At 55.2% G+C, this 26,148-nt stretch overlaps 1 protein-coding gene across 1 annotated transcript; it reads right to left on the bottom strand.

Moving 5' to 3' along the window:
- Positions 1–3,532: 3,532 nt before the first annotated feature.
- LOC136579911 (transcription cofactor vestigial-like protein 4) lies at positions 3,533–5,612 on the bottom strand. Its single transcript, XM_066579997.1, has 5 exons — positions 5,494–5,612; positions 5,047–5,185; positions 4,615–4,855; positions 4,036–4,126; positions 3,533–3,957 (listed from the first exon to the last, which is right to left on the bottom strand). Exons 1-5 carry the CDS (start codon positions 5,561–5,563, stop codon positions 3,746–3,748), a joined length of 753 nt encoding a protein of 250 aa, XP_066436094.1. The 5' UTR covers positions 5,564–5,612; the 3' UTR covers positions 3,533–3,745.
- Positions 5,613–26,148: the final 20,536 nt, after the last annotated feature.

The raw sequence follows: 26,148 nt of genomic DNA on the forward strand, positions 1-26,148 counted from the left end.
CTAATCCTATCCTGTGTGATACTGTCTGCTGAGCCGTGTATCTAATCCTATCCTGTGTGATACTGTCTGCTGAGCCGTGTATCTAATCCTACCCTGTGTGATACTGTCTGCTGAGCCGTGTATCTAATCCTATCCTGTGTGATACTGTCTGCTGAGCCGTGTATCTAATCCTATCCTGTGTGATACTGTCTGCTGAGCCGTGTATCTAATCCTACCCTGTGTGATACTGTCTGCTGAGCCGTGTATCTAATCCTATCCTGTGTGATACTGTCTGCTAAGCCGTGTAACTAATCCCATCCTGTGTGATACTGTCTGCTGAGCCGTGTATCTAATCCTATCCTGTGTGATACTGTCTGCTGATCCATGTATCTAATCCTATCCTGTGTGATACTTCCTCGTGAGCAGGTGTTTCTAGATGTACTTTTACACGGATCAAGCACGCATGTTCGCCACGTGTCGGTCATTCGCGCTGTCACCGCCTTGTCTGGGTCCTCCCACAATCTGCCAACAAACGAGAAGACGCTTGCCCATTGGCTGATTGGACCTGAAGATGCTGGCGGCGGCCCCTCCCCCGTGTGAGCCGAAGGGCGCGGGGCTGACGAGTGACCGCCATATTGGGACCCACAGTCAGTAATGAGCGTCCGCCTCCATGCCACCGCGTGAGAGCCGCCTGCTGCTTCTTGATTGGCACTCGCCGTCCGATGTAAAATGGCGCCTATCATGCGGTGTAATACTGTTTGGCGTATCTAAGCCTACTGTGTGTGATACAGCCATCTGTATATATTAGATGGACTCTGGGTGATACACGCGTAGCGCAGGCTGTCGCTAGGGTCACATGACTCACGGTGGAGTCATGCGGTACAGGTAGCACACCTGGTCTACGGCTTTGTGGCAAGTTGTGACCCGTTGGTTACGAGGAATCATCCAGTCGCAGCTCCGTGTCCTCCGTTACATCCCGGCCGCCCGCGGCGCCTTCTACACGGAGCCGCGCATCATTCACATGAGCCGCCCGTTTATATGGGTACATCAGTGAATGGCAACGACTAAACGGACGCCCTTCGTACTGACGAGTCTACGATGAGCTCCAGGACCGCATTAAATGAGCCATGAATGAGCAGCAGATCCGCGTTCGCCGTTCGCCGTTCGTTCGCCGGTCGCCGTTCGTTCGCCGTTCGTTCGCCGTTCGCCGTTCGCCGTTCGTTCGCCGTTCGTTCGCCGTTCGCATTTCCACGGATTGATTTTTGCTCAAACTCACACGATTCAACGATGTTCTGAACAATAACAGTTCAGTGCGAGAAAACCGTGGCGGAGCGCCAAATACAGAGGAGCTCAACCACTGTATAAGGGGAACCGCCGCAGCCCTCCAGCAGGACTTATCAATTACTCACCATTTTCAAGATCTCTGCTGGCTGTCAGTGAATTTGAATTTCTTGTTTCCAGCCAGAGCCGTCTGTTAGTTGTATCCAGTCTAGAGAACCCCTTGAATGCTGGAAGACCCGAGCGCCATACTGCTTCTCTCCGCTCAGTGGGGTCCGCCTCTTGGATAGTCTGCGGCCGCTCCTCCCTGGGCTCCTCGGCTGTCCATCCCCGGACCTCCTTGATGGTGTCCAGCCGACGTGTCTTTTGCCATTGACCATTCCACATAACATCTTCTCCCGCGCATTCGCCCTCATCACTAGTCCAAAGTCCATCAGTCACTGCCTGGTGGTCTTGGCTTCAGGGACCGCTCCGGGGGGACCCCCGCTGTCCAGGGGATTGGGAAGCGTTTCCTCGGTGTCGGCGTCTCACCGCCATGTGATGCAGTCGTGGAGACGATGGCTGTGATTAACCTTCGTTTGATGGTGACTGGGCATCCTTACACTTGGATCTGGGGTCCATGCCCCCCACAGCTGGGCGCCGCAGTGCCCGTCAGTGCTGTATCTCACCTGTGGAGCTGCCGCTAGGATGAGCGACCCAAGGAGTACAAAGCTGCTACCCACTTGGATGTCCTCGGTGACCTTCCTGCGGACATCCGTGTTGGCGGCGGTCATGTTCTGGTGAAGTCCCATCTTCTCACCATACTGATACCTGGTGGCAAACTATCAGAGCTGCTCGTGTTTACCTGACGGAGGGCGTCCATTCACTGACAGCAAGCAGAGATAGTGCTGTACTAAAGCACCAAGTACCTTGCAAAGAATGATAAAGCCTACTTTACATAAGACACGCTCATTAGGAAGCATCCACACGGCGAGAGACTGAGACCGCCATCTCCCTGATTCCGCTGCGCGCGCCATGTGTTTTGCGTCTCTGTAACACGCGTGACCCCTCACATGGAAGTCGCCCCAATATGAGAGCAGAAGGTCATTTTTTTTTGCTGCCATAGGAAATAATGGGCGATGTATCCGTCTCCACCGGCGGCCCGAGAGAAACACCCGTCAAACACAAAGCAGCGGGTTTCCTGCGCAGAGGGACATGTTATGGATGGAAGGGGACGCAGGGCTTTGCACAAGTATTCAATCCCCTTGGAAGAGTGCAGAGCTCCACGGCTCGCGCATCCATAGCGCTCCGGCCGGCGGTTGGTATCGCGGCGCGGTCTGAGGGGCGAAAACTGCGTTTTATGAACATTAGAATTGTAATTACATTTTGCCTTGTTGCTGGCTCGCGTTTCTCAGCGATGTCGTCCAACGAGCCAACCATGGCGGCGTTCGCACGCGGGGGATTCCGACCGGCACATCGGCGGCTCATCCAGCAAGAAGGCGTTCGGTCGGTCGCTGTTTCAGAGCGACAAAACGATCCGTAACTAAAAACGGAACAAGGATTTTCACGCCGCACAAAACGACGTTTATTGTTCGCTGGCGCCGCTTACAGCAAAGGACTCGATTTTTCGCTCCGTGTAAACGCGCCTCCAGCCGCTGCGGCGCCGCAGTCGGGACACACGAGTATTCTGGAGCCGGTGCTATGAGGCTATACACGGACAAGACATGCATGTGAACGGCGCTCACACGGCCGCCTTGCTGCATGTAATAGACGTATTATGAAGGGAGTTCTCCAACACACTTGCACTTTTTTTCGATCCGTGTGCTTAGCCCTCCATCATCCCCTTGGAGAGGGCTGACCCCACGCTGGGGGGCGGGCTCTGCCCTCCATCATCCCCTATGGAGGGGGCTAACCCTGCACTGTGGGTGCTGCTTGGCACCTGCACCACACGGCCGTTGCCCACAGACTACAAGCGACGTACATTGTTAGGGAGGGTGCGGAGCCCCACCATACAGCATCATGGATGAGAACTAGGTAATGTAAAAGCTACATCAGTGCGCGGGCCGCCCCCACTGACAGTCCGTAACCCCCCGAGCCTCTTGGGCGCAGCTCAGGCACATGGCAAGCATATTTGAAGCCTTTATGCCATCATTGGGGCTCTTGCCATCAGCAGAGATACAACCCAAGCGAGCCACCCCTCCACTGCTCAGAGCTGCTGCGGGCCCCCTCTGGTCCTGGGAGGAGGTCAGACCCCAGGAGCACACGGCTTTGGATGGGCAAAGAACCGAGTCCATAATTAGACAAATCACTTTTATTACAATCATTTCGTTTGTACACAATAATCTGAGACACATTAAGGTACACCCCGCCCCCTGCGCCCCCAGAGATAACCTGCACCCCTAAACTCTTCACAACTCCATGTCCAATGGAGAGGATCAATAAATATATATTACACATGTGGAAAGTCTTTTGGCAGTGGTCACAGACTAGAAGGGACCGGCGGGCAGCCCTAACGCCGATGCGGGGGTTCTTGAGAAGACGGAGAGTCCGCCACTGCCCGAATTAAGAGCCATTGGGAGCCCAAGGCCTTGGAGAAGTGGTCTTCCACTGAACTGCCTGAGGACTGTGATGGAGCGGCGCGGACAGCCGACCACGGGCAGCAGGACTGGAGGCTTCGATGGAAGTGTTCTTCTACTTCTGGAAAGCAGCTTTTGGGCGACCCTACGGGGAGAAGAGCAGCGTTTAGGCTTCATACAAGGCAGCACGACTAGAAGGGAAGCTTCACCAACTGGGACTTACATGGGGGCTGCGAGGCCTGGAGCGGACCGGTCCGGTCTGAAGGTGGACTTGCTTTACGTCCAGATATGCAAGTGATGACGGAAGGTCTCATCTGAAAGTGGAGAAGCAAAGTAGTGTTACACATGGTGGTGGCCAGGCTCTGCAGGACAGTCCTGGATGTGGGACGCTGGACAGCAGGAGGCACGTCCCACCCCAACAAGCATTTACCTCCCTTTTAGTCCCAGTCCAGGGGCAGCATTGTGGTAGTCAGTGACTCCTGACCTCACCACCAGGGGTCTGCAGGCGGAGAGGCCACATGGATTGCAGCCGCTACTGCGGCCGGACCAGGACTACAAGGGAGGTCAGGTTGCAGCTGGAGCGGAGGGTCCTGTGAATACTGAGGGTCATTACTAGTGGGGTCACTGTTGCGACTATTAAGGGGGTCCCTGTGGGATACCATTATGGAATTCAGGGTCGCAGCAGGTCATATAAAAAAAAAAAAAGTCTGCCGTGGAGTTGCCCCTCTTTTTGTTGTTCAGAAGTTGGGAGGTAAGCAGTCGGGTGGCCAATGACTTCTGTAGACCCTTCTATGCAACCCACCTGTTGCAGCACAGCCGGGGACACCACAGGCGGCTCCACTGGCTTCTCCAACCTTTTGACCAATGCTAGAGGTTGTTCTTCTTCGGTCTCCTTCCTCTCCGAGATCCTCTGGTCGGGCAGTAACCTCCTCAGGACACTTTTCAGATCCAGGTGAGCAGCAGGTACCTTGAGTCTGGCAGCTGCCGCGGGAGGCTGTCTTGCCACACACTTCATCTTTGCTGGTGAATGAGAGGACTTTTGCCTACAAGAAAACCACAAAGTCTTAATACGGGTCGGCAGGCGGGGGGGGGGGGGGGGGTGTCCATCCACGGTCATCGGGTCTTGGACTTGCGAGGCCGTTTTTGAACAAGTCAATGTTCTGCAGATCTCCGTACAGGACGGGGGCGCAATGATCTGCAGAGTGTTGTACATCCTGCAGTAGGACGGGTTTACCTGCTCTGGTGGCTGGAAGCACAGAGCTTCTTCGGAGGTTGTGGAGGATCTGGGCTCAGTTTACGTTTGATGGGGTAGATGGGTATTCCATGGCTGGTCAGTGGCCGGTAGCGATCCGTGTTGCGTGCGCTGTGCTGCCCTGCAATCATATAAGGGAGGTTAGTGATACAGAGCACCTATAGGACATACGTGGGCATCGTACACCGTATACAGCCATGGTCTCTAGGCAGGACAAGACGGAACCTGAAGACCCCAATACATGAACCCGGATGATGGTCATGGGAGGCTCACTGCTGGCCACCGCTGCATGCACATTTTTACATGGTCAGTTTACAACTTTTTGGAACAAACCATCATTAAAATGGGGGTGGCCCATCCTACAGAGATAATCCATGGAATCGAGCGTATAAAGGGGCCGATGAGCTGCAATCATTGAGAGGCACCTACCTTCTAGAATGTAGACCTTGAAGCCGCTGGAGATCCCCATCGTGTACTGCAGGCTGGATACGGCCATCATCGCTGCACAATCACTCACTGCTACCTGCAGGCGCTGGTTTTATATTTCCCTGGATAAAAGGCCTGCCAATCAGAGGAGGAGCTGCACTTAGCTCCACCCACCCCTCACCTGGATGATCACCTTTCAAAGCATGCAACCCCCCCCCCAAATCCTTACCTGTGTTGTTCTTCGTTCGCAGCCTTTGTAAGCGACTGGGGGGCTTCAGAGCAATGCTATATACGCCAAGACGTCTGCCCATCCTCACTCTTCTCGCCGCCACGTCTTATGGGGATCGTTGCAGGAGACAGCAGAAAACCAGTAATGCCATACTGTGCCCAAATAATAATGGAATCACCAGACAGTGCCCAGTAGTGCTGCCATGCAGTGCTCAAACAATACAGTGCCTAAATAATGCCACCGTGCAGTGCCCACACAGCGCCCCAATCATGGTCCCATTCACTTCCCAAACAATATTGCAATATGTGCCCAAGTACTGCCATATTGTGCTCACAGGATATAGCCATGCAGTGCCCAAATAATGCCACCATACAATGCACAAACATTATCACAGTGCTTAAACAATATCGCAGTACCATGCCCTAATAATACTGCCACAGAGTGCCCTAATGGAATCACTAGGCAGTACTCCGATAAACAATACTGCCATACAGTGCTCAATAATGCAATACTGTTCCCAAATACTACCACCATCCAGTGCCCCAATAATGCCACCATAAAATGCCCCAAAATGATGACTAAATAATACGGTACTCACGTGATGCCACCACACATGCCACCATTACCAAAACAATATTTTCATATAGTGCTTAAGCAATATCGCAATACTGTGCCCAAATAATGTCACCATACCGCGCTCATAGGCTGTGCCCAATTAATGCCACTATTCATTTCCTAAACAATATTGGCATACAGCGCCCAAAGAATGATGCAATACCGCACCAAAATAATACCACCATACAGTGCTGGCATGATATAACCATCTAATGCTTCAGTAGCACCACCCTTCATTTCCCAAGCAGTATCACACACCCCAGTCATGCTGCCCCATTGGTTGCCCAGAGAATATCACCACACAGAGCCAATTAATAGTGCCACATAGTGCCGAAATACTACCAGCACCCAGTGCCTAGTGCCATGATACACAGATTACAGTAGTCCCCCCCCCCCTGTGGAGCCCTGGTGAGTTCTACAGCATGGCTGAACTAATTGGGGTCCAGACCTGTTGGCATCATCTGCGGGCACACATCGGGGGGTGGGAAGGGGGAGAAATTAGTTGCCCCATTTGTGTTCCTGGACAAACAAAGCTAAGATAAGACTTCTAATGTCTGCACTCTGCAAGAAGTGTGAATATTAGAAAGAAGTTATTGATCCCTGTTATCAGCCAGATCCAACTGAGGCTGACTGTTCGGGCATAGTGGGCACCCAGCACACTTATACCAATGATGCCACCTTATTTAAAAGAGCCTTCGAGCTGCTGTCCTGCATCTTGTTACAGGGAAGGGTTAAAAGCCCCAGGTCATTTGTTTCCGTTCACCCTCAGCAAGCAGAGGTCTAGAAAATTGAGAGGAACTGAAATACAAAGCCAGGGGTCCAGAAAGAACAGTGAAGGGGTCCAGAGAGAGCAGTGAAGTGGTCCGGAGAGCGCAACAAGGGGGTCCGGAGAGAGCAGTGAAGGGGTCCGGAGAGAACAGTGAAGGGGTCCAGAGAGATCAGTGAAGGGGTCCAGAGAAAGCAGTGGAGGGGTCCAGAGAGATCAGTGAAGTGGTCCGGAGAGCGCAACAAGGGGGTCCGGAGAGAACAGTGAAGGGGTTCAGAGAGAGCACTGAAGGGGTCCGGAGTGCGCAGTGAAAGGATCCAGAGAGATCAGTGAAGGGGTCCAGAGAGATCGGTGAAGGGGTCCAGAGAGATCAGTGAAGGGGTCCAGAGAAAGCAGTGGAGGGGTCCAGAGAGAGCAGTGAAGGGGTCCGGAGAGCGCAGCGAGGGGGGCCGGAGAGCACAGCAAGGGGATCCGGAGAGAACAGTGAAGGGGTCCGGAGAGCGCAGCGAGGGGGTCCGGAGAGAAGAGTGAAGGGGTCCGAAGAGCGCAGTGAAGGGGTCTGGAGAGAGCAGCAAGGGGGTCCAGAGAGAGCAGTGAAGGGGTCCGAAGAGCGCAGTGAAGGGGTCTGGAGAGCGCAGCGAAGGGGTCCTGAGAGAGTAGCGAGGGGGTCCGGAGAGCGCAGCGAGGGGGTCCAGAGAGAACAGTGAAGGGGTCCGAAGAGCGCAGTGAAGGGGTCTGGAGAGAGCAGTGAGGGGGTCTGGAGAGAACAGTGAAGGGGTCTGGAGAGCGCAGCGAAGGGGTCCGGAGAGAGTAGCGAGGGGGTCATAGAATCATAGAATCCTAGAATGGTAGAGTTGGAAGTCATCAGGTCCTCCGAGGTCATCAAGTCCAACCCCCTGCTCAGTGCAGGATCACTAAATCAACCCAGACAGATGTCTGTCCGGCCTCTGAAGACTTCCATTGAAGGAGAACTCCCCACCTCCCGTGGTAACCTGTTCCACTCATTGATTACCCTCTGGAGAGAACAGTGAAGGGGTCTGCACAGAGTAGCGAGGGGGTCCTGAGAGAGCAGTGAAGGGGTCCAGGGAAAATAGTGAAGGGCTCCGGCTGAAGGGGTCCAGAGAGTGCAGTGAAGGGGTCCAGAGAGACCAGTGAAGGGCTCCAGAGAGATCAGTAAAGGGGTCCAGAGAGAGCAGTGAAGGGGTCCAGAGAGAGCAGTGAAGGGGTCCAGAGAGAACAGTGAAGGGGTCCAGAGAGAACAGTGAAGAGGTCCGGAGAAAACAGTGAAGGGATCCGGAAAGTGCAGCGAAGGGGTCTAGAGAGAACAGTGAAGGGGTCCGGAGAGAACAGCGAAGGGGTCCGGAGAGTGCAGCGAGGGGGTCCGGAGAGAACAGTGAAGGGGTCCAGAGAGAGCAGTGAAGGGGTCCAGAGAGAGCAGTGAAGAGGTCTGGAGAGCGCAGCGAAGGGGGCCGGAGAGAGCAGCGAGGGGGTCCAGAGAGAGCAGTGAAGGGGTCCGAAGAGCGCGGTGAAGGAGTCTGGAGAGCGCAGCGAAGGGGTCCTGAGAGAGTAGCGAGGGGGTCCGGAGAGCGCAGCGAGGGGGTCATAGAATCATAGAATTCTAGAACGGTAGAGTTGGAAGTCATCAGGTCCTCCGAGGTCATCGAGTCCAACCCCCTGCTCAGTGCAGGATCACTAAATCAACCCAGACAGATGTCTGTCCGGCCTCTGAAGACTTCCATTGAAGGAGAACTCCCCACCTCCCGTGGTAACCTGTTCCACTCATTGATTACCCTCTGGAGAGAACAGTGAAGGGGTCTGCACAGAGTAGCGAGGGGGTCCTGAGAGAGCAGTGAAGGGGTCCAGGGAAAATAGTGAAGGGCTCCGGCTGAAGGGGTCCGGAGAGCGCAGTGAAGGGGTCCGGAGAGACCAGTGAAGGGGTCCAGAGAGACCAGTGAAGGGCTCCAGAGAGATCAGTAAAGGGGTCCAGAGAGAGCAGTGAAGGGGTCCAGAGAGAGCAGTGAAGGGGTCCAGAGAGAACAGTGAAGGGGTCCGGAGAAAACAGTGAAGGGATCCGGAAAGTGCAGCGAAGGGGTCTAGAGAGAACAGTGAAGGGGTCCGGAGAGAACAGCGAAGGGGTCCGGAGAGTGCAGCGAGGGGGTCGGGAGAGTGCAGCGAGGGGGTCCGGAGAGAACAGTGAAGGGGTCCGAAGAGCGCAGTGAAGGGGTCTGGAGAGAGCAGTGAGGGGGTCTGGAGAGAACAGTGAAGGGGTCTGGAGAGCGCAGTGAAGGGGTCCGGAGAGAGTAGCGAGGGGGTCATAGAATCATAGAATTCTAGAATGGTAGAGTTGGAAGTCATCAGGTCCTCCGAGGTCATCAAGTCCAACCCCCTGCTCAGTGCAGGATCACTAAATCAACCCAGACAGATGTCTGTCCGGCCTCTGAAGACTTCCATTGAAGGAGAACTCCCCACCTCCCGTGGTAACCTGTTCCACTCATTGATTACCCTCTGGAGAGAACAGTGAAGGGGTCTGCACAGAGTAGCGAGGGGGTCCTGAGAGAGCAGTGAAGGGGTCCAGGGAAAATAGTGAAGGGCTCCGGCTGAAGGGGTCCGGAGAGCGCAGTGAGGGGCTCCAGAGAGATCAGTAAAGGGGTCCAGAGAGAACAGTGAAGGGCTCCAGAGAGAACAGTGAAGGGGTCCAGAGAAAACAGTGAAGGGGTCCAGAAAGTGCAGCGAAGGGGTCCGGAGAGAATAGCAAAGGGGTCCGGTGAGAATAGTGAAGGGATCCAGAGAGCGCAGCGAGGGGGTCCAGAGAGAACAGTGAAGGGGTCTGGAGAGCGCAGCGAAGGGGTCCGGAGAGAGTAGCGAGGGGGTCATAGAATCATAGAATTCTAGAATGGTAGAGTTGGAAGTCATCAGGTCCTCTGAGGTCATCGAGTCCAACCCCCTGCTCAGTGCAGGATCACTAAATCAACCCAGACATGTCTGTCCGGCCTCTGAAGAATTCCATTGAAGGAGAACTCCCCACCTCCCGTGGTAACCTGTTCCACTCATTGATCACCCTCCGGAGAGAACAGTAAAGGGGTCTGGACAGAGTAGCGAGGGGGTCCAGAGAGAGCAGTGAAGGGGTCCAGAGAAAACAGTGAAGGGGTCCAGAGAGAACACTGAAGAGAGTGTAGCGAGGGGTCTGGCGAGAGAAACAGGGTCTGGAGAGATCAGGGAGGGGGGGGTGGAGAGAGCAGTGAGGGGGTCAAAAGAGAGCAATGAGGGCGTCCGGAGAGAGCAGCGAGGGAGTCCGGAGAGAGCAGTGAGGGGGCCAGAGAGCGTAGCTAAGGATCCGGAGAGAACAGCAAGGGGGTCCGGAGAGAGCAGCAGGGGGTCCAGAGAGGGCAGCAAGGAGGTCCGGAGAGCGCAGCGAGAGCTCTGGAGAGATCAGGGAGAAGGGGCAGAGAGAGCAGTGAGGAGGACCAGAGAAACCAACAAGGGGAACTGGAGAGCGCAGTGAGGGGGTCTGGAGAGAGCAACAAGGAGGGGTCTGTGAGAGTGGCGAGGAGGGCTGGAGAGCGCAGCGAGGGGGTCGGGAGAGAACAGTGAGGGGGACAGGAGAGCACAGCGAGGGGGGCCGAAGAGAATGCAGTGAGGGGGATCGAAAAGAGCAGCGAGGGGGTGTGGAGAGTGCAGTGAGGTCGCTGTAGAGAAAGCAGCAAGGGGGGTCTGCGAGACCAGCGAGGAGGGCCAGAGAGCGCACCAAGGGGGACTGGAGAGAGCAGCGAATGGAACTGGAGAGCGCAGCGAGGGGAGTCAAGTGAGGAAAGCTAGCGAGAACAGCAAGGGGGGGGGCGGAGAGAGCAGTGAGGGGAGTCGGAGAGCGCAGCGAGAAAGTCGGAGAGAGCAGCAAGGGGAGGCTGGAGAGAGCCGCAAGGGGGGCAGGAGAGCACAGCAAGGGGGCCAGAGAGAGCAGCGAGGGGAACCAGAGAGCGCAGCGAGGGGGACCAGAGAGAAGCAGCGAAGGAAGCAAGAAATAGCAGTGAGAGGTCTGGAGACCGCAGCGAGGGGGACTGGGAAGCGCATTGAGGGGGGCCGGAGAGTGCAGTGAGGGGGGCCGGAGAGTGCAGTGAGGGGGGCCGGAGAGCGAAGCGAGGGGGACTGTAGAGTGCAATAAGGGGCACCGTATGGATAAGTGAGTGCAGATGATGGCGTGCCCCGCTGTGTGGCATCACACAGGCCCGCACACGTATGAGGCGGGCACATTCCCTCATACAATCCAGTCGGTTTACATACTTCTCATTCCTCCATAGCATCACACGGAACATGTTACAGCACAACACGGATTGTTTGTCCACATTACTGATCCGGCGCGTGACACCGGGGGAGGGGAGGCGTACGGGGGGGTCACATATATGAGCTGAACCATCGCTATACGGGAACCCGTCAGATCATGACCGCCAGCACTATGTGAGTGTGAATGAGCCCTTAAAGGGTTAATGCCACCTATAGGGTCCCTGGTGTCGCCTAAACAATACCTTGCGAAAGTCTTCAACCCCTCAAGCCGTCCAGTGGATCCGGCAGATTACTGCTGGTGCGTCCGCCATCAGTACCGCGTCACGTGCGTACGGTTACGATACCGCGCTTGTAGTGAAGCGTACTTAGATCACCGTAAGGTCCCGCCTCTGGACTGCTCGGGGTGAAGGGTCGTGCACTTGGTGGTTTTTGGTGCGTATTCCGTGCCAAAATCCGCTTTCCACACGTGTCCCCGCGTCCCACAACACGCTGAATATACGCATCGCAGATCAACAAGCAGTGATTCGTCTGCCGCGGCGGAGTTTGTCTCTGCAGCGATGTGGGACCCCAGAATGTGCGCCGCCGGGGCTGGATGTCCATTTTGACACATTTCTGCGCCTCAAACCCAAGAGTTCACAGGGGGCATTTATGAAGCTGATGTTTTCCGTCCCGCCGATCACGCCGTCTGACCGCGCCTTCCTTCGTTGCCGCCATGTTGCCATTTTTGGTGGGATTTTTTCCAAAACAAAAAAAAAATTTTGCAGCTTTGATAATATTTCAGAAAAACTGCAGCAAAAAACGCCTCACAACCCGCAGCGTGAATAACCCCCTCGGTCTGACCTTTACACGGTGGGCCTCATTCACATTCACAGCGTTCTCTTCCATCCATGGAATCAGCAGTAAGATCCGGTGGATTTCACGATTTCCTACTGACCTGCAATCAGCGCCAATTGTAGTCCAGACAAAATAATTTACTTTATAGTGCAAGCCCCTCTCTACAGTGTGAGCCCCTCTCTCTATAGTGGGAGCCCCTCTCTCTATAGTGTGAGCCTCTCTACAGTGTGAGCCCCTCTCTCTACAGTGGGAGCCCCTCTCTACAGTGTGAGCCCCTCTCTCTATAGTGTGAGCCCCTCTCTACAGTGTGAGCCCCTCTCTCTATAGTGTGAGCCCCTCTCTATAGTGTGAGCCCCTCTCTACAGTGTGAGCCCCTCTCTACAGTGTGAGCCCCTCTCTATAGTGTGAGCCCCTCTCTACAGTGTGAGCCCCTCTCTCTATAGTGTGAGCCCCTCTCTATAGTGTGAGCCCCTCTCTCTATAGTGTGAGCCCCTCTCTCTACAGTGTGAGCCCCTCTCTCTACAGTGTGAGCCCCTCTCTCTATAGTGTGAGCCCCTCTCTACAGTGTGAGCCCCTCTCTCTATAGTGTGAGCCCCTCTCTCTACAGTGTGAGCCCCTCTCTCTACAGTGTGAGCCCCTCTCTCTATAGTGTGAGCCCCTCTCTACAGTGTGAGCCCCTCTCTATAGTGTGAGCCCCTCTCTACAGTGTGAGCCCCTCTCTACAGTGTGAGCCCCTCTCTATAGTGTGAGCCCCTCTCTCTACAGTGTGAGCCCCTCTCTCTATAGTGTGAGCCCCTCTCTATAGTGTGAGCCCCTCTCTCTACAGTGTGAGCCCCTCTCTCTATAGTGTGAGCCCCTCTCTACAGTGTGAGCCCCTCTCTCTATAGTGTGAGCCCCTCTCACTACAGTGTGAGCCCCTCTCACTACAGTGTGAGCCCCTCTCTCTACAGTGTGAGCCCTTCTCTCTACAGTGTGAGCCCCTCTCTCTACAGTGTGAGCCCCTCTCTCTATAGTGTGAGCCCCTTTTACAGTGGGAGCCCCTCTCTACAGTGTGAGCCCTTCTCTCTATAGTGTGAGCCCTTCTCTCTATAGTGTGAGCCCCTCTCTCTATAGTGTGAGCCCCTTTTACAGTGGGAGCCCCTCTCTACAGTGTGAGCCCTTCTCTCTATAGTGTGAGCCCCTCTCTTTGTAGTGTGAGCCCCTCTCTTTGTAGTGTGAGCCCCTCTCTGTAGTGTGAGCCCCTTTTATAGTGGGAGCCCCTCTCTCTGTAGTGTGAGCCCCTCTCTCTATAGTGTGAGCCCCTCTCTCTATAGTGTGAGCCCTTCTCTCTGTAGTGTGAGCCCCTTTTATAGTGGGAGCCCCTCTCTCTGTAGTGTAAGCCCTTCTCTCTATAGTGTGAGCCCCTCTCTCTACAGTGTGAGCCCCTCTCTCTATAGTGTGAGCCCTTCTCTCTGTAGTGTGAGCCCCTCTCTCTATAGTGTGAGCCCCTCTCTCTGTAGTGTGAGCCCCTCTCTCTATAGTGTGAGCCCTTCTCTCTGTAGTGGGAGCCCCTTTTATAGTGTGAGCCCCTCTCTCTATAGTGGGAGCCCCTCTCTCTGTAGTGTTAGCCTCTCTCTGTAGTGTGAGCCCCTCTCTATAGTGTGAGCCCCTCTCTCTGTAGTATGAGCCCCTCTATAGTGTGAGGCCCTCTCTATAGTGTGAGGCCCTCTCTATAGTGTGAGGCCCTCTCTATAGCATGAGCTCCTCTCTATAGTGTGAGCCCCTCTCTCTGTAGTGTGAGCCACTCTCTCTACAGTGTCAGCCACTCTTTCTATAGTGTGAGCCCCTCTCTATAGTGTGAGCCCCTCTCTACAGTGTGAGCCCCTCTCTATAGCGTGATCCCTTCTCTCTATAGTGTGAGCCCCTCTCTATTGTCTGAGCCCCTCTCTCCACAGTGTGAGCCCCTCTCTATAGTGTGAGCCCCTCTCTCCACAGTGTGAGCCCCTCTCTATAGTGTGAGCCCCTCTCTCTGTAGTGTGAGCCCCTCTCTCTACAGTGTGAGCCCCTCTCTACAGTGTGAGCCCCTCTCTCTATAGTGTGAGCCCCTCTCTACAGTGTGAGCCCCTCTCTCTATAGTGTGAGCCCCTCTCTATAGTGTGAGCCCCTCTCTATAGTGTGAGCATCTCTCTCTGTAGTGTGAGCCCCTCTCTATTGTCTGAGTCACTCTTTCTACAGTGTGAGCCCCTCTCTATAGTGTGAGCCCCTCTCTACAGTGGGAGCCCCTCTCTGTAGTGTGAGCCCCTCTCTCTATAGTGTGAGCTCTTCTCTCTATAGTGTGAGCTCTTCTCTCTCTAGTGTGAGACCCTCTCTGTAGTGTGAGCCCCTCTCTATTGTCTGAGCCACTCTTTCTACAGTGTGAGCCCCTCTCTATAGTGTGAGCCCCTCTCTACAGTGTGAGCCCCTCTCTCTATAGTGTGAGCTCTTCTCTCTATAGTGTGAGCCCTTCTCTCTATAGTGTGAGCCCCTCTCTACAGTGGGAGCCCCTCTCTGTAGTGTGAGCCCCTCTCTATAGTGTGAGCATCTCTCTCTGTAGTGGGAGCCCCTCTCTGTAGTGTGAGCCCCTCTCTCTATAGTGTGAGCTCTTCTCTCTATAGTGTGAGCTCTTCTCTCTATAGTGTGAGACCCTCTCTGTAGTGTGAGCCCCTCTCTATTGTCTGAGCCACTCTTTCTACAGTGTGAGCCCCTCTCTATAGTGTGAGCCCCTCTCTACAGTGTGAGCCCCCCTCTCTATAGTGTGAGCTCTTCTCTCTATAGTGTGAGCCCCTCTCTACAGTGTGAGCCCCTCTCTCTATAGTGTGAGCCCCTCTCTCTATAGTGTGAGCCCCTCTCTGTAGTGTGAGCCCCTCTCTCTGTAGTGTGAGCCCCTCTCTGTAGTGTGAGCCCCTCTCTCTGTAGTGTGAGCCCCTCTCTGTAGTGTGAGCCCCTCCCTCTCTGTCATCACTACTTTCACAAGGCTGTATAATAAATAAGTTGCTTGCTGTCAGTGGAAACTCTTTAGTGCAGGGGGCAGCGTTGTACCCAGGATGTAGGGCGTCTTATATAGTCCATACAAATGAGTGCTGCCTATTGGAATAGTTGTCACCCTTCTACCTCCATGGACCTTCAGCCGTGCTCAGCTGCTGCTTATCTCTCTAATCGCTGGCCCCTCCGGTACCCCGAGCCCTGAGTAGGTAGCCCCATCTGTCTGTGGCCAATCGGAAGGGAACAGCTCTTCCTTCAAAGCTCAGTAGGGTTCATCATGGCCAAGATGATCACATGAGGGCCTCCATGGCATACGGGGCCACAGACGCCTCATGCGAACACTGAATAACTGGCCCATCTAATGTCTGTGGCTCCCGCATTAGAAGACCCCTTCCATATTGACCGTATCCTCCACCAAATATCTGATCTCTGGAGGAACCTCATCTGATAACGTCTCCAACCTACAAGAAGCTCCTCAGAGGCTCCGGTGCGGTGGAATGTCGTTCCGCTACCTTGCATGCAGAGTATCATAGACCTGAACAAAAATACCCCTGGGGACGACTTTTGCACTCATGTTATCCATGTCTGTAGGTGGGGATAGTCCTTAAAGGGGCCCTGTCCAAGCAACGGTGCAGGATGGAGGCTGCTGTGTGGCCTGAGAAGTCATTTATAGCGCCACCATACGGTGCACACAGGAAATTATTATTATATGAGCCCCCCCATTGTGTACTCTTAAAGGGACATACTTGTGGATGTTCTCAGCACAGCGCAGTGTGTCCTGGAGTCCTGGGGGCGGGGCTTCTCTTGGACTGCGTGGCATGGAAGAGAAGTACAGTCAGCCTTCCCAGTCTAAAATGGCTGATAACAGGGGGCAATAGATTATTACATTCAACCACAAGTGGAACAATGACAGTCGATACGGTGCACTGTCCCTTTAACCCCTTCCCACTCCATGATGTACATGTACCTTATGGGAGGGAAGAGGTTTCTGGGAAATGCCATAGATGTTACGCGCCAGCCGTGACAGGAACCGTCTGTAGGTGACAGCCAGGATCCTGCGGTAGTGGAAGGGATCACAGAGAGCTCCAATCCCCGCTATTAACGCCTTATATGCTGCGATTAATGTTGATCCCAGCATATATGAGGTTAAGAAAGAGAGGGAGCTCCCTCTGTGATGTCATCAGCCTCCACCGATGAACAGTCTGAGTGATCGTAGGATCGCAGGTTCAAGTCCCAGCCGAACATAAAATAAAAATATACACATGAGATGATTTTTATTTGCACTGTTCGTTCTTTGGTTAGAAAAAAAAGTTAAAACAATCGGTTTGGTGTCGTCGCGTCCGCAGCGATGAGCCGAACGTATCCTGCGAACGCTAAAGAAAGCCAAAAGACGCAGAAAAAGGCTTTTTAAAGTTCATTTTGTCTCCCAAAAAGCATAATAAAGAGAATAAAAAGCCGCATCTAGGTGGAAATGGTGCCAACTACAGCTTGTCTTGTGAAATCACGCCCCCGCAGAGCGCCGGCCGCGGACAGATCACCGGATGGGACTTAGTCAGGCAAAAAAAAAAAGAATTCTAAAAATGTAAAAATTTCCCCAAAAAAAGGGCTTTAATTGTGCAAAAATGTAAAAACTATACATAGAATTTTGCTATTGTCCTAATTGTAGCGAAAAAATGGATGACGTCATTTATACCGCACAGCAAACGCCATTAACAAACAATGGCGCAATTGATGTTTTTCCCTTTTCCCTCCCAAAAAACTTAATAAAACTTCTACAACACATTATATGAGCCCAAAAATGGCGCCACTAAAAACTACCGATCGCCGCGTAAAAATAACACCTCGCGTCACGAGGAGCAAAACCGGCGGCGTCACTGAGGGGTTAAACAGGTGCATCCTGCAGAGGGGTAAGCTGTAATTTGCAGCTCCGCCCGCTGTTGATGCCGCGTTATGAAACAGTCATGGAGCGCGACGGGCACGGCGCTCCAGATGTGCGGCACGCAGGGCATCGCGCCCCGAGGCTACGGATTGAGGTGTATTGTTACTAACTGATATTTCCTGATTGCCCCCTCCCTACAGACATGCGGCCAGGCACAACGCTGACACACCTCACCCAATCCTCACCCTGCCCCGAGGGCGCCACGGCGAAGGCAAGCCAGACTCTGCACACTTCCATGGGAGCGGCCGCACATAGCTGCCAGTCTGCTCACTCATCCAGCTTGTCCTTGCCTTAAAGGGGGTCTGCACTGTGGACCATCCCTTTAATAGAGTCCCCTAAGCTGCTCCTTAATGAGAGACCCTCCATCTATTAGCTCAGAAATGTTACCCCGGCCATCAGTGGACCCCCGATCACTATGGGAGACCCCCAATGTGCTCCTACCTCTGCAATCAATCCGACAGACAAGTGTGCTGATGGGGGGTCCGCAGATACCCCGGCCATCCACTCCAGCACATGTGTCCTAACAGGCCTTATACAAAGCGGATCCAGCGCTACCCGACACAAGCTGCCCACAGGGACCCTTGTAGCATTAATCAGAAGGAAGCCCCCCGCACGGACGCCATAGAATTATCAGTATCTTCTGCAAGAAAAGATCAACAGCGACTGCCCCCCCTCCGCCAGGAGCAAGACCCCCACAATCAGCACCACCTTGTCCGGTTGTAAACTAATGATGGTCTATCTGCAGGATAGGTCAGCAGTAGCAGATCAGCAGGGGTCTACCGCCTGGACCCCCACCAATCAGCTGGTTTCCAGACCAGTGTGTTTGTAAGCTGAGCTAATTTCTGCAGAGACAGGAAGCAGACAGCTCCGTTCTCACTGCAGTGGCCAGCCTTGGTATTACAGGCCATTCACTGTCTGCAATACCAATCTTGGCCACTACAGTGAGAACGAAGCTGTCTGCAAATATCAGCTCAGTGCAAGGACTGAGAGAACAGCTGATCCGCGGGATCTCAGGTGGCACACTCTCACCAATCTGCTATTAATTGCCTATCCTAAATCTAGACCATCAATAGTTGGACAACCCCTTTAAATTGGTTAAGTTGGCCGTAGTCTTAAAGGGGTCGTCTTAGCACAGCTGATATCTAGAATACGTTCTCATCTGCACCGCATTGCCTTCAATGGGACTGCTGGAGATCGCTGACCGCGGACGTCTGACTATCTCCGGTGGTCCCACTGAAGATTGCGAACGGACTCTCCTGTCCCACCGTGCGCTGGTTCTCCTTGGTAACAGCGGGCTGGACGCCGTGGATGGGGCGGAGCCTAGCTTGGTATTCGCAGAGCGGTGGAGCCGCTGACCTATAACAGGGGGGCACACATACCGTCTGGGGTGTATTCACACCGGGCGCTCTGCATGTGGTAAAAACGGCGTCGGGGAAAATGTGCGAAGCAGCGTCTGCGCCAAAAACCACAAAAGTTACCGCTTTATGTGTTTTTCATGTGATCCAAACCACCCGCTGCGAATAGACCCAACACACTCTGGGGGTCTCAGGGAAGATGCGGGGTACTGCCCCTGATGCTGCCCACATGCCCCCTCCATTGCCTGTGTGAGTTTGATCTCCCCGCCGCTGTGCCCCTCACAATATGGTGTACTGTCCCTTTAAATCTCCAGCTGCGCAGAAGGTGTATCGCCCGCCGGGGATTTCCGCGCTATAATGGAGTATAATGTAATCCAGAAGCGTGCGAGGAACAAGCCTGCGCACATCCAGCGCCGAGAACAGAATCAGGTCAACAGGTGAGCGAGCTGCGGCGGCGGCGGCGCTGCGGGGGTGTCGGTGCACATAATGGTCCTTTCAGGAGCCGCACACACTCCGCATTGTCTGACCCCTCACCGCCAGCTTGTGCCAGCCATCTGCCCCTGTTTACTCTGCAGGGTGTCTGCTCAGGAATGTCCGCCCCCGGGCACCTGAGGAGGGAGGGGGTGGGCCTGGGGGGTCACAGGTGCTTCCTGTGAACAGGTAAGGTGACATACCTTGTATTCAGAACAGGCAAAGAAAGGACGCAACTGCATCAAAGACTACATGAAAGTGCCGCAAAACCGCGTTGTGTTCATGGCGCCACTCCAACCAGTCCATGTTGGTATAGAGGGGCCCTACCAGGGGCGTAACTAAAGGCTCAGGGGCCCGGGTGCCAAAGTTCAGCTTGGGCTCCCCCTGTACTGGTACCCATACCTAAACATACATGACCTGCCCCTCGGCATTAGCTGTCCAGACATGACTTATCACCCGGTCCACGTGTTTGCAGCGCCTTAGGTGAACTTCACAGGGGCGACATGGAGCCAGGACCCACGGCCCGATATCGCGCCCATCAATATGCCAATTTGAGGGGGTTGCGAGGCATTTTGTATCAATAACGTGTGTCATCACCCGGGAGAGCAGCGGCGCTCCTGGCAGAGGCTCTCCCATGGTTCTTACACCACATACACCCAGCACATGGCATGATGCTGCCGCCCATTGACATCAGTGGGAGATGCGATGCGAGGGCGCGCCAAAGATATACAGCTGGTTAGACATCTCCTGTATATAGTCCAGCAGGATAATGGTCGGCCGCACACAAGGGGGTCACAGGAGCCCCCACAACATTGTCACACTGCCCTGACTGCCCGGTCACCAGATGAATGTATGGGACCACCCGGGATGCCAACTTCAACAGCCAGCGAGTTTACACGATCTAGAGGCTCAGATATAGCAAAACGTGAGCGATATGTGGCAGGATATCAGACGGGACCTGTATACCTCCATGTCCAGCCGTATCACATCTTGTATCCAAGCTAGAGGCGGTACAACAGGGTAGCCCGGTCTACCATGGGACATGGCAACATTCAATTGGTGCATATTACACAGCTTAGTATTATAATAATAATAATCTTTATTTGTATAGCGCCAACATATCCCGCAGCGCTTACATAGACGGGGGGGGGGGGGGAATACAGAAAGACAAAAGTACAAACATCACAGAACCACGGTTACATAGTAATCAGCTGATGGAAACAATAGGGGTGCGGGTCCAACGAGCTTACATACTACAGGTAATGGGGGGATACAGAAGGTAAAGGGGCTGGAGATGTGCACGGTATGGCGGGCTGGAGATGTGCACGGTATGGCGGGGCGGAGATGGGCACGGTATGGCGGGGCGGAGATGTGCACAGTATGGCGGGGCGGAGATGTGCACTGTATGGTGGGGTGGAGATGTGCGCGGTATGGCGGGGTGGAGATGAGCACGGTATGGCGGGGCGGAGATGTGCACAGTATGGCGGGGCGGAGATGTGCACTGTATGGTGGGGTGGAGATGTGCGTGGTATGGCGGGGTGGAGATGTGCACGGTATGGCGGGGCGGAGATGTGCACGGAATGGCGAGGTGGAGATGTGCGTGGTATGGCGGGGTGGAGATGTGCACGGTATGGCGGGGCGGAGATGTGCACGGTATGGCGAGGTGGAGATGTGCACTGTATGGTGGGGTGGAGATGTGCGCGGTATGGCGAGGTGGAGATGTGCGTGGTATGGCGGGGTGGAGATGAGCACGGTATGGCGGGGTGGAGATGTGCGCGGTATGGCGAGGTGGAGATGTGCGTGGTATGGCGATGTGGAGATGGGCACGGTATGGTGGGGTGGAGATGTGCATGGTATGGTGGGGTGGAGATGGGCACGGTATGGCGGGGTGGAGATGTGCACGGTATGGCGGGGTGGAGATGTGCACGGTATGGCGGGGTGGAGATGTGCGTGGTATGGCGGGGTGGAGATGAGCACGGTATGGTGGGGTGGAGATGTGCACGGTATGGTGGGGTGGAGATGTGCACGGTATGGCGGGCTGGAGATGTGCACGGTATGGGGGGCTGAAGATGGGCACGGTATGGGGGGCTGAAGATGGGCACGGTATGGCGGGGTGGAGATCTGCACCGTATGGCGGGCTGGAGATCTGCACCGTATGGCGGGCTGCAGATGTGCACGGTATGGCGGGCTGGAGATGTGCACGGTATGGCGGGCTAGAGATGTGCACGGTATGGCGGGGTGGAGATGTGCACGGTATGGGGGGGTGGAGATGTGCGCGGTATGGCGGGCTGGAGATGTGCACGGTATGGCGGGCTGGAGATGTGCACGGTATGGCGGGCTGGAGATGTGCGCGGTATGGCGGGGTGGAGATGTGCGCGGTATGGGGGGGTGGAGATGTGCACTGTATGGCGAGGTGGAGATGTGCACGGTATGGCGGGGTGGAGATGTGCACGGTATGGTGGGGTGGAGATGTGCGCGGTATGGCGGGGTGGAGATGTGCACGGTATGGCGAGGTGGAGATGTGCGTGGTATGGCGGGGTGGAGATGAGCGCGGTATGGCAGGGTGGAGATGTGCGCGGTATGGCGATGTGGAGATGGGCACGGTATGGTGGGGTGGAGATGGGCACGGTATGGTGGGGTGGAGATGGGCACGGTATGGCGGGGTGGAGATGTGCACGGTATGGCGGGCTGGAGATGTGCACGGTATGGTGGGGTGGAGATGTGCACGGTATGGCGGGCTGGAGATGTGCACGGTATGGCGGGCTGAAGATGGGCACGGTATGGTGGGGTGGAGATGTGCACGGTATGGCGGGGTGGAGATCTGCACCGTATGGCGGGCTGGAGATCTGCACCGTATGGCGGGCTGCAGATGTGCACGGTATGGCGGGCTGGAGATGTGCACGGTACGGCGGGCTGGAGATGTGCACGGTATGGCGGGGTGGAGATGTGCACGGTATGGGGGGTTGGAGATGTGCGCGGTATGGCGGGCTGGAGATGTGCACGGTATGGCGGGCTGGAGATGTGCACGGTATGGCGGGGTGGAGATGTGCACGGTATGGCGGGCTGGAGATGTGCACGGTATGGCGGGCTGGAGATGTGCACGGTATGGCGGGCTGGAGATGTGCACGGTATGGCGGGGTGGAGATGTGCGCGGTATGGGGGGGTGGAGATGTGCGCGGTATGGCGGGCTGGAGATGTGCGCGGTATGGCGGGGTGGAGATGTGCACGGTATGGCGGGGTGGAGATGTGCACGGTATGGCGGGGTGGAGATGTGCACGGTATGGCGAGGGGTAGAGTGTGGGATGCTATACACATAGACAATGGTCAGACATTTGGCTGTGTGACGGCAGAAACGGTGTGACCGCAGGAGCGGTTTATGATGGCTAGCAGGGATTGCAGTCAGTAGGTCAGGGAGCATGTTATCAGGCGGAGTACAGAGGGGTTTGTTTAGGGAATGCAGTATGCCTCCCTGAAGAGGTGCGTTTTTAGAGCACGCCTGAAGTTCTGCGAGTCCTGGGTTGCTCAGGTAGCCTTTGGTAGTGCGTTCCAGAGGACCGGTGCTGCTCTGGAGAAGTCTTGGAGGTGGGAATGAGAGGATTCAGCTAGAGGGGCTCAGTCTAGTTTCGTTAGCAGAGCGGAGCGCCCAGGCCGGTGATGGATTGAGATGAGGGAAGCGATATAGGGTGGCGCTGTGGATGAGGGATACAATATAAGGGGGCGCTGTGCTGTGGATGAGGGATACAATATAGGGGGTGCTGTGCTGTGGATGAGGGATACAATATAGGGGGCGCTGCGCTGTGGATGAGGGATACAATATAGGGGGCGCTGCGCTGTGGATGAGGGATACAATATAGGGGGGCGCTGCACTGTGGATGACGGATACAATGTAGGGGGGCGCTGTGCTGTGGATGAGGGATACAATGTAGGGGGGCGCTGCGCTGTGGATGAGGGATACAATATAGGGGGGCGCTGCGCTGTGGATGAGGGATACAATATAGGGGGGCGCTGCACTGTGGATGAGGGATACAATATAGGGGGGCGCTGCGCTGTGGATGAGGGATACAATATAGGGGGGGCGCTGCGCTGTGGATGAGGGATACAATATAGGGGGGCGCTGCACTGTGGATGAGGGATACAATATAGGGGGGCGCTGCGCTGTGGATGAGGGATACAATATAGGGGGGCGCTGCACTGTGGATGAGGGATACAATATAGGGGGGCGCTGCGCTGTGGATGAGGGATACAATATAGGGGGGCGCTGCACTGTGGATGAGGGATACAATATAGGGGGGCGCTGCGCTGTGGATGAGGGATACAATATAGGGGGGCGCTGCGCTGTGGATGAGGGATACAATATAGGGGGGCGCTGCGCTGTGGATGAGGGATACAATATAGGGGGCGCTGCGCTGTGGATGAGGGATACAATAGAGGGTGGCGCTGCGCTGTGGATGAGGGATACAATGTAGGGGGGCGCTGCGCTGTGGATGAGGGATACAATATAGGGGGCGCAGTGCTGTGGATGAGGAATACAATATAGGGGGCGCTGCGCTGTGGATGAGGGATACAATATAGGGGGGCGCTGTGCTGTGGATGAGGGATACAATATAGGGCGGCGCTGTGCTGTGGATGAGGAATACAATATAGGGGGCGCTGCGCTGTGGATGAGGGATACAATGTAGGGGGGCGCTGCGCTGTGGATGAGGGATACAATATAGGGGGGCGCTGCACTGTGGATGAGGGATACAATATAAGGGGGCGCTGTGCTGTGGATGAGGGATACAATATAGGGGGTGCTGTGCTGTGGATGAGGGATACAATATAGGGGGCGCTGCGCTGTGGATGAGGGATACAATATAGGGGGCGCTGCGCTGTGGATGAGGGATACAATATAGGGGGGCGCTGCACTGTGGATGAGGGATACAATGTAGGGGGCGCTGCACTGTGGATGAGGGATACAATATAGGGGGGCGCTGCGCTGTGGATGAGGGATACAATATAGGGGCGCTGCACTGTGGATGAGGGATACAATATAGGGGGGCTGCACTGTGGATGAGGGATACAATATAGGGGGGCGCTGCGCTGTGGATGAGGGATACAATATAGGGGGGCGCTGCGCTGTGGATGAGGGATACAATATAGGGGGCGCTGCGCTGTGGATGAGGGATACAATAGAGGGTGGCGCTGCGCTGTGGATGAGGGATACAATGTAGGGGGGCGCTGCGCTGTGGATGAGGGATACAATATAGGGGGCGCAGTGCTGTGGATGAGGAATACAATATAGGGGGCGCTGCGCTGTGGATGAGGGATACAATATAGGGGGGCGCTGTGCTGTGGATGAGGGATACAATATAGGGCGGCGCTGCGCTGTGGATGAGGGATACAATATAGGGGGCGCTGCACTGTGGATGAGGGATACAATATAGGGGGCGCTGCACTGTGGATGAGGGATACAATATAGGGGGGCGCTGCGCTGTGGATGAGGGATACAATATAGGGGGCGCTGCACTGTGGATGAGGGATGCAATAGAGGGTGGCGCTGCGCTGTGGATGAGGGATACAATGTAGGGGGGCGCTGCGCTGTGGATGAGGGATACAATGTAGTGGGGCAGTGCTGTGGATGAGGGATACAATGAAGGATGGCGCTGCGCTGTGGATGAGGGATACAATGTAGGGGGCGCTGCACTGTGGATGAGGGATACAATATAGGGGGGCGCTGCGCTGTGGATGAGGGATACAATATAGGGGCGCTGCACTGTGGATGAGGGATACAATATAGGGGGGCTGCACTGTGGATGAGGGATACAATATAGGGGGGCGCTGCGCTGTGGATGAGGGATACAATATAGGGGGGCGCTGCGCTGTGGATGAGGGATACAATATAGGGGGGCGCTGCGCTGTGGATGAGGGATACAATATAGGGGGCGCTGCGCTGTGGATGAGGGATACAATAGAGGGTGGCGCTGCGCTGTGGATGAGGGATACAATGTAGGGGGGCGCTGCGCTGTGGATGAGGGATACAATATAGGGGGCGCAGTGCTGTGGATGAGGAATACAATATAGGGGGCGCTGCGCTGTGGATGAGGGATACAATGTAGGGGGGCGCTGCGCTGTGGATGAGGGATACAATATAGGGGGCGCTGCACTGTGGATGAGGGATGCAATAGAGGGTGGCGCTGCGCTGTGGATGAGGGATACAATATAGGGGGGCGCTGCGCTGTGGATGAGGGATACAATATAGGGGGGCGCTGCGCTGTGGATGAGGGATACAATATAGGGGGGCGCTGCGCTGTGGATGAGGGATACAATATAGGGGGGCGCTGCGCTGTGGATGAGGGATACAATATAGGGGCGCTGCACTGTGGATGAGGGATACAATATAGGGGGGCTGCACTGTGGATGAGGGATACAATATAGGGGGGCGCTGCGCTGTGGATGAGGGATACAATATAGGGGGGCGCTGCGCTGTGGATGAGGGATACAATATAGGGGGGCGCTGCGCTGTGGATGAGGGATACAATATAGGGGGCGCTGCGCTGTGGATGAGGGATACAATAGAGGGTGGCGCTGCGCTGTGGATGAGGGATACAATATAGGGGGCGCAGTGCTGTGGATGAGGAATACAATATAGGGGGCGCTGCGCTGTGGATGAGGGATACAATATAGGGGGGCGCTGCGCTGTGGATGAGGGATACAATATAGGGGGCGCTGCACTGTGGATGAGGGATGCAATAGAGGGTGGCGCTGCACTGTGGATGAGGGATACAATATAGGGGGGCGCTGCGCTGTGGATGAGGGATACAATATAGGGGGGCGCTGCGCTGTGGATGAGGGATACAATATAGGGGGGCGCTGCACTGTGGATGAGGGATACAATATAGGGGGCGCTGCGCTGTGGATGAGGGATACAATAGAGGGTGGCGCTGCGCTGTGGATGAGGGATACAATGTAGGGGGCGCTGCGCTGTGGATGAGGGATACAATATAGGGGGCGCAGTGCTGTGGATGAGGAATACAATATAGGGGGCGCTGTGCTGTGGATGAGGGATACAATATAGGGCGGCGCTGCGCTGTGGATGAGGGATACAATATAGGGGGCGCTGCACTGTGGATGAGGGATACAATATAGGGGGCGCTGCACTGTGGATGAGGGATACAATATAGGGGGGCGCTGC

This window comes from Eleutherodactylus coqui, chromosome 10, assembly GCF_035609145.1.
Source record: "Eleutherodactylus coqui strain aEleCoq1 chromosome 10, aEleCoq1.hap1, whole genome shotgun sequence".
NCBI lineage: Eukaryota > Metazoa > Chordata > Amphibia > Anura > Eleutherodactylidae > Eleutherodactylus > Eleutherodactylus coqui.

Coding starts and splice junctions, on each gene's coding strand:
- LOC136579911 (XM_066579997.1), bottom strand. CDS start 5,563: ATGATGGCCGTATCCAGCCTGCAGTACACGATGGGGATCTCCAGCGGC. Junction 5,186..5,493: donor CAAGGTCTACATTCTAGAAG/GTAGGTGCCTCT, acceptor ATATGATTGCAG/GGCAGCACAGCGCACGCAAC. Junction 4,127..4,614: donor CCCCGGCTGTGCTGCAACAG/GTGGGTTGCATA, acceptor CTCCACTTTCAG/ATGAGACCTTCCGTCATCAC.